Genomic DNA, 12,322 nt, shown 5'->3' on the forward strand with positions numbered 1-12,322 from the left:
GATGCGCTGGCCAAGCAGGGTTGCAATGGATATTCAGAGTAATGAATGTAGTAAGGAAGGGGGGGGAAAAAGGATACAAGACCCTGCAAAAAAGACTGATTGTGCCTATATATAAAATGAGGACAGGAAGAAAGTGTGAGAATTATAGTGGTCATCCTAATTAATTACATAGGAAAATTGTGTGAAAGAATAACAGATAGGAGAATACGAGAAAAGGTCAAAAGTGCGATGAGAGAAGAGCAGTGATTTCAGAAAAAGGAAGATTGACCACAGATTTAATTTTTGCTGTGGAAAATGATGGAAACCATTAAAAGTATTGAAGGGATCTGTGCACGGCTTTTTCTGTATACTGAAAAGGCATATGAGAGCACAGAGAGAAGAGAGGTATGGGAAGTATTACGGAAACAGGTAGTATTAAAAGTCTGGAGAGAGAAACTGAAAGCTGTATAAAAACAATGGTTGTAAACAGTCTGGTTTGAAATTAATAATGGACTGAAACTGGTTTGTTTGCTTGTTATTTGGTTTTTAGGAGCATTAGCAACTAAGGCCATACTGCTCCGGGGATATGCGGTGGTCATTCCCTGACCTTTTCCGCATCCTTCGTATTTGGTGGTGACGGGCTCGAACCCCGGTTTAATCAAGAAGCGTGTGCTATGCACTGCTGCTCCTTCCCACCTGGCTAATGCATTCTCATCTCAACCGTTCATATTAGTAATGGATGACACTGCAAATGCTGTGGAGAAAAAGGATTGGGACAGAAAAAGGATAGTGATGATGTTTGCTGATGATTTGTTGACCTATGGGGATGAAGAGGAGGAGGTACAGGAGCAGCCGGAAAGAGATACAATTGAGATACAAGTGATGCTAAGAGTAACATAATGAGAATGACAAGGAAGGAGAAGATTAACATCTTTACTGAGGGAAAGAAGTGGATAGTTTGAAATTTATGGAGTACAATAGATAAAGAAGGGAGAATTGATAAGGAGATATCTAGAAGTGCAGACCAAGGAGGAATGTTTTTTTAACTGTGCAAAAGATCTAATTTGGAGAAAGCAGATCCTGAGACGTGCAAGAAGGTATGCTATAGAGCAGGGGCGGGCAACAGTCGGCCCGCGGGCCACATCCAGCCCGCGACGATGTTGAATCCGGCCCCCTCGGTAAATGCATAAATATAGAAAATCCATACCTGACTACACTCGCCGTAAACGTTCAGCTTAATTCGGTTCAATCGGGAATCGCGGCCAGTACAACAGTAACCAAGTGATTCTACGCAGCGTCAAAGAGTTATTTCCTAATTATTATTGTAACATCGATTGAACGAAGTTCCTTTGGGTTTGACTTCTTATTGAAAAAAATAATATTGGTGCGAGATATTTTATGTTTTATGCCTTTTCTAATTATTACAATTTTTAATTTAATATAATTTATAGCCCATAAAATGAGCCAATTAAAAAAAAAAGAAAAATTGATGCCGAATGCCGCATTTTCAATGATAATTGGACATTCAGATATTTTTTTTAAAAATACATTAATAATTTGGTAATTCAAGTAATATAACATTTTTTAGGTTCTGATTTTTTTTATTAAATCATTCAATCTATTCCGGCCTGCATCATGATGCGAAAATTTCATTCGGCTCGCATCATGATACGAAAATTTCATTCGGCCCACTGACGAAAAAAGTTGCCCACCCCTGCTATAGAGCTTATTATATACCAATCTGTGCATGGCTTTTTTTTTTTGGATATAATAACCTATGGATTGGAATCGTGGTAATGCGAAAAAAGGATATTATCAGAATGCAAGCAATGGAAACTAACTTTTTGAGAGGTGTGTTGAGATATAGAGTAAGAAATAGAAATAGAGATATAGAGTGTGTGTTAAGATATAGAGTAAGAAATGTGGCCATTTGGAAGCAAATGGGAGAACAATCACAAGAAATGATTGAGAGGAACAGACAGATGGTTAGGTCACCTACAGAGAATGGAGGATAACAGCCTGCCAAAGAAAATTTTAGAAATGAAAATGGAGGGTAAAAGATGGAGGAGGCTAAGAAGATGGCAAGAAGAGGTGAAGAGTGATGTGGAGAGAAGTGTTAGCTGGGAGGAATTGGAGAAAGAGGAATGTGGGAAGATAGAACTAAATGGAGAAGACTGGTTTCCTTATTGACCTGGCAAGAGGCTGGAACAACAATGGATAAATAAATAAAATTAGTGTCCACAAGAAATAGGGGATGAATTTCACTATTAAATGTTAGTAAATTTATAAGAGGAGTTTACCTCAATATAGTACGTGGAACACTTCCGTATGATACCCTCCAGAAATTAAAACGGAAAAAACGAAAAAAATCGACAACTTACCGGTACATTAAAGTAAAATATAAATAATTAAATAATTAAAGTAAAATATAAATAATTAAATAATCAATTTAACACAATTCAAAATCAATTTAAAACAATTAAAATTCAAATTAACGCAATTAAAAGAATCTAACGAAAATATTCAAAACGATTTTGAAAATCGTTTATTATATTATTGAAAAATATATTATTATCAACGTAGAACATATTGAGTATTACAGCTGTGTTTCATACTATCTAACTATTAAATGTAAAATCAGCACTAGTAGTAGGTGGCATCTACTGTAAACCTGCTTTTTTTCAAGCAAATAATGTACCAGTATATATTCATGTTTTGATTAATTACAGTTGGTACAGCTGTTTGACTTTTATGCGATACGCCTCTTGCTTGTAGTGGTGAAACCCATGTTTAGTCTCTAGAGCAAAGTTTCCGGCATCCCCATCCCCCCATACTTCTCCTTCAACCCATGCACGGTACTAAGTACTATAGGTTTTGATACCTTTCGTGTTTGGGGTTTTCATAAAAAAAAAAAAAAAAAATGTACTGTATACAACTGTGTTTAAGAAAGGCAGACAACAGGAAAAGGTTGGGGAATCATGTTACTTGTTAAAAAAGTAGTCTGTTATGCAACAAGAGCATTCCTAGATAGACTGTGTCAAAAGAATCCTGTGTATAGCACAGAACTCACACCTAGTGATCTTTGGAATTTTGGTCGACTGAAGTAGAGCCTCATTCACTGAGCAGCTCTTCCACGCCGACAAAAGTGTAAAACTACTATATGCTACTGACTTCATCCACGTGACAGCTTCTATGATGATGGAATTCAGAAAGTTTTCAAATTAACAAATGTTCAAATGCTTCAGTGACTATGCAAAAAGTAATGCAACAAATGCTTTAAGAGGACTAAAGCAATTTTAATCTAAATATTTCTTTATTTCCAATTGGTAATTATATATAGATGAAAATCACAGTTTCTTGATATATTCCTACCACTTCATCAGTGACTGCTGTCATTGCTTCTTCTCTGTTATGAACAACAGAATGGACTAAGGCAGAGGTTCCCAAACTTTTATATCCTTCCCCCTAAAATATATCACAAATTTCATGACCTCCTTTAAAGTGCAAATAAAACAGATATCAAAATTTAGCTATGAGTATACATTGAAAGGACAGAATTCATGGCATACCTGGTTCCTGGGCAATGCAACGGTGTCACTTCTCTCGCTAGTGGCGAACCCACCACTTGGCAGGTATATAGGTACACTACATCTCTGCATTCATGTAGACAATAATTCAACATCAGTATGGAAAAACGTCATGAGTTAATTGACTTTGAAAGAGGGACAATAGTGGGTGCCCAACGCATGGGTCACTCTATCGTGGAGGTGGTACAGAAATTGTAATATCCCCATTCGACAGTATCAAGAGCGTATCGAGAATATGCCATTTCCGAAATAACATCTCGTAGATAGCGCTGTGGGCAAAGAAAGGTGGTGGATGAACATGGCCATCAACATCTGTCTCACATTGTTTCAGCCAACCGGAGAGAGACAGTGGCACAAATCAATGCTTCAATGAGGGAGGTGCCACAAACGTCTCCACCAAGACCATCAGGCAATCATTAGCCGCAATAGGTTATGGGAGCCGCTGACCCACTAGAGTTCCATAGCTAACACCACAGCACAGGACTCTACGCCTCAACTGGGCAAAAGAACACTGGCACTGGACCTTGGATGATTGGAGACAGTCTCCTGGTCCGATGAGTCTCGTTTCCAGTTATTTTGAGCGAACGGGAAGGTGCATATCTGGCGGAAACCGCACAAAGCGAACAGTTCCCTGTTAACACCCGTCGTATTAACAGGGAACTGTTCAGGCAGGTGGACAGCCAGCAATGGTCTGGGGTGTGTTCAACTGGCACACGTTGGGACTTCTGCTATGTCTTGACACATCTCTGAATGGTCCAGGTTATGTCCATTCTTGCAGACCATCTGCATCCCTTCATGGTCATCATGGACCCACAAGACAATGTGCCTCCCCACAGAGCCATAGTGACTAGAACATGGTTCGAAGAGCATTCCGCAGATTTTATCACCATAGAATGGCCTCCCCATTCACCATACATGAACCCTGTGAAGCATCTTTGGGATGCTGTGGATAGGTCCATTTGAGTTTTGGATCCTCCACCCAGGGATGCGACGGAATTATAGACAGCAAGCATGGATGGAAATACCTGTGGAATGCTTCGCCACGTGACTGCCCTTATCCGGACGAAAGGTGGACCTACCCATTACTAGCTAGGTATCCCATGATTTCTGTCCACTCAGTGTACATACTTTTATAATTTACTATATACTTCAATACTTTTAATCTGAAAGAGAGTGAAATAAAATATGCTTTATACTTGGCTTAGTAGGGTAGGATGGTCCATATGTTGTTAAAAAAGTGCTTCATAAAGAGGGCATGCCCCATACTTTGGGAAGCTTGGAACTAAGGAAAAAGTTCAACGGCATAGTAGAAAACTGACAAGCCTCCCCCATATAAAAGTTTTATTTTAAATATGGGAGTGGGAATTGAATGCTATAACCAGGGCTCCCACTCCTGGGTTTTTTCACCCAGATCTGGGTTTTTTGATTGTCATCTGGGTTGACAGGTTTTTTTCACAAAAATATCTCATTATCTGGGTTTTTTCGGTAATTTTTAATTTTAAGTCAAAATTTATTTTTATTTCTTGTAAATACAATAAAATTTAACATATTTAATAACAGTTTACAATTTTCTTAATTTTATATTCTAACAATACTGATCATAATTTGTAATATCTCAAGTGCTTGTACAAAATACTACAAATGTAAAAGGATTTCAAAGTTTTCGCAGGGTTCTACACTATGAAATTATGCTTACATGTTCATGCATACATGTTCGTGTTACTAACATGTATGCACAGCCTATTGAGCAGGCGGAAGCCACAGTTTTTCGTGATCGTTTGTGCTATTATTGCATTATTTGGTGTGATTTTTACATTTATGCGTGTACTACATACAGTGATATAATAAATTTAAATTGTAGTGACTATTTCTATTTTATGTTAATGGGTTAGTGATTTATTTTTTATTTTATAGAACATTTTAAATAAGATAACTGCTAACTAGCCATACCCACAAATTGCCCACAATGTCTGAAACTTGTTCCCCACAGAGAAAGATGAGTAAACGATGGTATACTCAAATTTTTAGAAACGAATGGTTAGAAGATCCGGAATTAAAGATTGGTTGAAAGAAGACAGTAATGAAAAAGGTGCGTCTTACTGTATTTGTTGTGAAATGAAATTAAAGAATGCCAATAAATCGACGTTACTAGTGCATAAAAATACAGTTAAACATAAAAAAAGTGCAAATATTGCTAAGACAAGTTCAACGTTAGACACGTTCTTCACAAAACGTAAACCTATGGAGAATGAAGAAGTAGCAAAGGCAGAGTTAACAATTGCTGCACTAATTTCTGAGCATAATATTCCATTTGCGCAATGTGATCACCTTATAGAAGCATGTAAGAAAGCATTTCATGATAGCAATATTGCAAAACAAGTTCAGATGAAGGCGACTAAAGTCTCTTATCTTATACAAGATGGCATAGCCTATCATGAAAATATATACATTTCTAACATATGCAGAAACAACAAGTTTTCAATGATAATAGATGAAAGTACAGATTTATCTTTATCGCAAGTTCTAGCTGTTGTTTGTTAGATATTTTGATATTCAAAAACTTGATGTTGTAGATGTTTTACTTGACACTGTTTGTGTCGAAAATGGTACTTCAGAAGGGCTTTATCAAGCTGTAAAAGATCTTTTCATAGAAAAAAACATTCAAATAAGTAATCTCGTTGGCTCTGGAAGTGATAATTGTGCCACTATGATGGGTACTAAGAGTGGGTTCCAGTCATTGCTAAAAAAGTATGTACCATCAGTATTTATAATGGGATGTGTTTGCCATTCTTTTGCATTATGTGCTAGTCATTCAGTCAAGGTACTGCCATCATATCTAGAAATATTTATAAAAGATATCTCTTGTTATTTTTCCCGTAGTAGTAAAAGATTAAACAAGTTCAAAATGATTCAAGATGTTGTAGATACTGCTAAGCATAAAATCCCCAAATTAGCACAAACACGTTGGTTATCCCATGGCAATGTAATAAAAATTATTATTGAGCAGTGGGATGCGTTAGTTCTTTATTTTCAGTCTCAATCAAAAATTGACAAAATCGATGGTGCAGGAAATATTTACAATACTATGATCACCAAAGGAACTAAGCATATGTTGTTGTTTTTAGGATATGCACTGGAGAAAATAAACTGCCTGAATATTGAATTTCAATCTGAGCATTTCAGATTGCACTTACTTCATTCAATGGTTTCAATTGAGTATAAAAATATTCTTAGTTTTTTCATAAAAGAAGAAGTCATTACTTCGTGCAAGCTGGTTGAAATTGATCCAAGCAATGCAATAAATCATAAGCCTCTGAATAAAATATATTTGGGAGGCTGTTGTATGGCCTTATTAAATTCAACACCACTTGGTGACAGTGAAAGCAGGTTTAAAAATGATTGTGTAAAATTTCGTGTTGAACTTTGTATGGAAATCAGAAAAAGATTTCCTCTAAATGATGATGGAATTATCGCCAGTCTCAATGTTCTTGACCCAGCAGTGATACATGATCGTGCCAATTCGCCATCCTCCATTTTCCATTTAGCAATGCAGTTGCCTCACCTTGTTTCTGAAGACAAACTAGATCTTCTAGATGATGAATGGAGATCATTTCGTTTAAATCAAGATTTAGATTTCTCTTACAAAACCATCCCTGAGTTATGGTATCTGTTACGTAATGTAAAAGATGGCTTTAATAATTCTAAATATGAGATTTTATCTTACTTTATGACCAGTCTAGCTATTTTACCTCACTCTTCGGCAAGAGTAGAAAGAATCTTCTCCCAAGTAAACCATATAAAAACAAAAGCCACAAACTCCCTTAAACCAGAAACTGTGAAAAATCGACTAATGGCAAAACAGGTGATAAATAGATGTAATCAAAATTGCTATACATGGAAACCTAAATCAGAATTGGTAAAAGAAGTCATACAAGGAACTTGTCATAAAAGATACGAAGAATGTTTGAAAAAAATGAAAGAACTTCAAAAAATAAATGTGGAGGGAACTGAATGGGATGAAAATTCTGATTACAATTAAATAAAAGATATTTTTGCATGGTAAGTTTTATCTTATTTGTGTTGCTATACTATATGATGAAAACTAGGTTTTTTTTGGGTTTATTTAAGTTGCAATCTAAGTTTTTTTAAAATTTGTGAGTGGGAGCCCTGGCTATAACTATTCAGTAGAAATAACTAAATATTAGTTTTAAATAAATCATATTTTGGTGCAATTACATGATGCTTTGAGTTCATGATGCTTTACTTTTTATGATAGTTATGAAACTATTTTGGATCTCTGCAATGGGAAGACTTCACCAACACCAACTACACCAACTTCATTTCAGGGTAAATCCAAACTAACCTAAGTTGGTGAAAGTCAGGCAAGGATAAATTAGTAAATACTTGAAAAAATAATAGTTAATATATAACCCTACCTGACCATGAGGAAAATTTGAGATTAGGTCGGGTGGTGCAAGCTTCAGAAATACTAGAAATAACATTACTGTCCATTTCTAATGCTCCTTCACATAATATTGGATGTAGATATTGACACATGACAGTTATAAGTCTAAATAAAATTGACCGAAATCTACAGAATTCACATTTGATTGTCACACAACTGCCAAACTGCACGAAGCACAAAAGAATTCATCTGCTGGGAAACCTTCTCATTCAAGTAAACATTGTTTTCAGTTGGAAGCTCTTATGCCCTCTAATTTTTCACAAATTGAAATTTTATAAAAAAAAAAAAAAAATAGTTGAAAATTTGTATTGTATTTCAGTTAAAATCTGCATTGAACTATGCCATAATTTTAATATACTTAAATTAATAATGTTATGTAGTGTGTGTCTACAATTACATTAATTACATTTACTCCTCTGTTGTTTTTCCAGAAACTTAGGAAAGCCTAGGTGTCCGGAGATGAAACATGCAATCCTTGCCTGAGACCAACTAACTCATCCATGTTTGAAAAAATACCATAAAATTTACCGATGTAGTGATGGAATTTGAATGCAGGCCTTTTCCAACTGTATGGGAGGATGGTTTACAATAGTGGTTCTCAACGGGAGTAGTACAGTTGTTATAACCTCAGTATTTGTGTAAACTGTCAACCTGCTACCCAACAGTCACAGAAACATTAAAAATGTCAACAATATTCAACTGAACACAAAATTTGGTTTCATGCCTTTAATGCATTTTTTTAATGCAGCAATAAAATGATTAAATGATCATTTTACAAAGAAACATCCAGATAAAACAGGTAAAGATGTAGCATATTTTCGAGATTTAAATGTAAAATTTGAAAAATGTAATACTTTCGCCAGAATGCTTACAAATCAGCAAGATTAAGGTCTCATTGTTTCTTATAGAATAGCACAACTGATTGTGGCAAGCCACAGAATATTAAAGAAAATTTAATACACCAGCTGTATGGGAAGTTATTAGTGCAATGATGGATACAAACTGTGTAACTGCAATCAACTGATTTTTCACTACAGCTGGATGGAAGCTTGTTTGTTAGTTTGTTATTTGGTTTTTTAGGAGCATTAGCAACTAAGGCCATATTGCTCCGGAGATATGCGGTGGTCATTCCCTGACCTTTCCGCATCCTCCATATTTGGTGGGCACAGGCTCGAACCCCAGTCTAATCAAGAAGCGTGTGCTAGGCACTGCTGCTCCTGCCCACCTGACTACGGAGGCGCCAATGGATGGAAGCACAGTATGTGATAATGATGCATTATTATTCACATATGTTTGATTCATAAAGAATGTGATATATAGTTGTAGAATTTCTTGATTCTATTAATAAAAAAATTAAGCACTGACATTGAAATCTTACGAAATAATGTGGCATATCTTTCAAATATATTCAAAAAATTAAATGAAGTTCTTTTCAAGCTGCAAGGAAACAAGATCAATCTTAAGGAGAAAGGAATTATAATAAGATTTATTAACAAACTTACATTATTTAGAAAAAATAATCTTGGTTGCAGAGAATTTTCTCGATTTTAATCTTTGCAACAGTTAGATAAGGACAGAATTAAGGATACCGATTTGGAAATTACTGTTCTCACACTGATGCTATTAAAGATACGATAATTTGATTTAAAGATATGCATGAACTTTTATACCAGATTGGGTTCTTTTCTAATGTGCAACATGTGATGTTGCACATCACAGTGCAAGTGTTGAGTCAACACTTGCAAGAAGAATTAATTGAGTTGCAAGATGACTTTGAGGCCAGAGTACAATTTTTTTGGATCCGCAAACATCTCTCACTTTCCCTCTCCTGTGGCTAGAAGCTAAATTACTTATTAGGGCATTTCCAACTTCATACTTGGTAGGGAAGGGGTTCAGTGCAGTAGTACAACTACTGCACTGAACTGTATACAGGGTGTTTCAGTTAAACGTTTCAGAACTTCTAAGAGGGGTAGGGTACATCCTGACAACTCGAAATCATATAGCAATGTGGGGTCGGAAATGCTTTCCTGAAGCGGTGTTGTACACAGAAGCACCATAAAAAGAAAAGAGACCGTAAGTGAGAAATCGTTTTAATAATACATGAAAAGAAGCAAAAGGTACATGGATTAAAGTAAGTGTTCGAAGTTTCTTCCACGGGCTACAATGCACGCCTCACATCTCCGACGCATGGACATCCGAACATTCTGGAATACTCCAGGCGAATTTCGAATTTCTTCGGCAGCTACTGCGATTCTTGCAACCAGCTCCTCAGCATTGTCAACAGGGGTGTCATAAACTAGCGATTTCATATGACCCCAGAAATAAAAATCAAGACATGATAGGTCGGGTGACCGAGCAGGCCAACGCACGGGACCACCACGTCCGATCCACTGTTGACCAAATGTGACATCCAGGTAGTTACGAACATCTCCGCTATAATGGGCAGGGACTCCATCGTGGTGGAACCACATTGTCTGTTGCGTCGATGCAGAAATCTGTTCATCTCTCAAAAGTTGTGGCAATACTTGCTGCAGAAAGATCAAGTAGATAGGTCCGGTTAGACGACACGGTAATAGGTAAGGTCCGATGAGGTGATCTCCCATAATACCGGCCCATACATTGACCGAAAATCGAATCTGTGCTGCACGACGTCGTATTGCATGCGGGTTCTCGACCGCCCAGATATGGTCGTTATGCGTGTTGAAAATTCCTTCCCTTGTGAAGGATGCCTCATCGGAAAACAACACTTCAGCAGGAAAAAGGGGATTTGTAGCACATTTTCCAAGGTACCACTGTGCGAAAGCAATACGAGGTTGAAGAAACTTCAAACACTTACTTTAATCCATGTACCTTTTGCTTCTGTTCATGTATTATTAAAACGATTTCTCACTTACGGTCTCTTTTCTTTTTATGGTGCTTCTGTGTACAACACCGCTTCAGGAAAACATTTCCGACCCCACATTGCTATATGATTTCGAGTTGTCAGGATGTACCCTACCCCTCTTAGAAGTTCTGAAACGTTTAACTGAAACACCCTGTATATGTAAGAAAGGAGATTTAAGATTACTTTTAACAAATTTAGAGCCAAATATAAATAAATTGACCGAATATAAATAAATGAATCACATGAAGCACAAGGATCTCATTAAATTTATTTGTTTGAAAAATTAATGCCTAACAAAAAAATATTAAAATAATTTATAAAATTCTTTGTTTCTAGTAGTCATTGTAGTAAAATATGGGCATGGATTAAATTAAAACGACACAGTAAATGTTACACATGAAATTAACTTCAAATGAATAAAGGGAACGTTTGGCTCACTAGGGTTGAGAATCACTGGTTTATACCACTGTACTACCGCGAAGGCGAACTAAATGGATTAATCTATTTCTTAATATATTAATGATGTCTTACATATACATTATTTCAAAAAATTTTGGTTGCTTAACACGATTTAATTGTGGAGTGTGTGGTGTCAATTTCTGAAATTTTATTCAGGGGCAAATTGTTGGAGGTGAATTTTACAAAAAAAAAAACCCTTCCTGGATGATGTACGAAGTGCATCCGGATAACCTTGAAACTGATGCCTATCTCATGGAAGAAAAAATTTTACCCAATTTTTTAAGTAAAATTGTGTAAGTGCCTAAATCGCCATTGAAGATGATTGATGCTTACATATTTGCCCCTGAACACATAGAGAAATCCAGTATTTTAACTTAAGGATAAAATTCTGAATGTAATCCAAATTAGGATATAATGCAAGATAAATGGAAACCATTCTATATAGAACTTTCCTTTATGAATTTACACTAACCTTTTACTGCCATTCTACAAACACTAAAGTAACAATACGTTCAGCTTAACAGCAAATGCTTAACACCTGTTTCATTTGTTGTACAAACAAGTTACATCACTACGAATCCATTAAGTATATTAAAAAAAAAAAAAAAAAAATGCTTTCAGAGAAAGCCCAAATATGATTCCAACCAGCCAAAATTCAGCCAACACGGTAGTATTATTGTAAGCCAAGATTCCGTTATACCGTTGTAATTTTTGTAACACATATATAGATAAGGACCTGCACTCAGTTTTAATAACTTATTTTGTCAATGAACTAGAGACACACTAGTTATATTAATATAGAGGATATTAATATAACTAATACTTTTTTCGTATCTTTTCAATAGATACAAATGCGATGGACTTCTTGTTTGAACTATATTTAAACTAATATGCAGCAATCTAGGATTTTATATTTTATTATTCACAATCATTTTTAACAGTCCCCGG

At 35.9% G+C, this 12,322-nt stretch overlaps 1 protein-coding gene across 1 annotated transcript in view; it reads right to left on the reverse strand.

Moving 5' to 3' along the window:
- MED31 (mediator complex subunit 31) overlaps positions 1–11,958 on the reverse strand; it is a 101,295-nt gene extending 89,337 nt beyond the window's left edge. Inside the window, exon 1 of the mRNA XM_090373746.1 lies at positions 11,847–11,958. Within this exon, the coding sequence (XP_090229872.1) occupies positions 11,847–11,859 (13 nt within the window). The 5' untranslated portion in view covers positions 11,860–11,958. The remainder of the gene's footprint in view (positions 1–11,846) is intronic.
- Positions 11,959–12,322: the final 364 nt, after the last annotated feature.

This window comes from Mastigoproctus giganteus, chromosome 5 (genome assembly GCF_048544385.1).
Source record: "Mastigoproctus giganteus isolate SK-2022 chromosome 5, ASM4854438v1, whole genome shotgun sequence".
NCBI lineage: Eukaryota > Metazoa > Arthropoda > Arachnida > Uropygi > Thelyphonidae > Mastigoproctus > Mastigoproctus giganteus.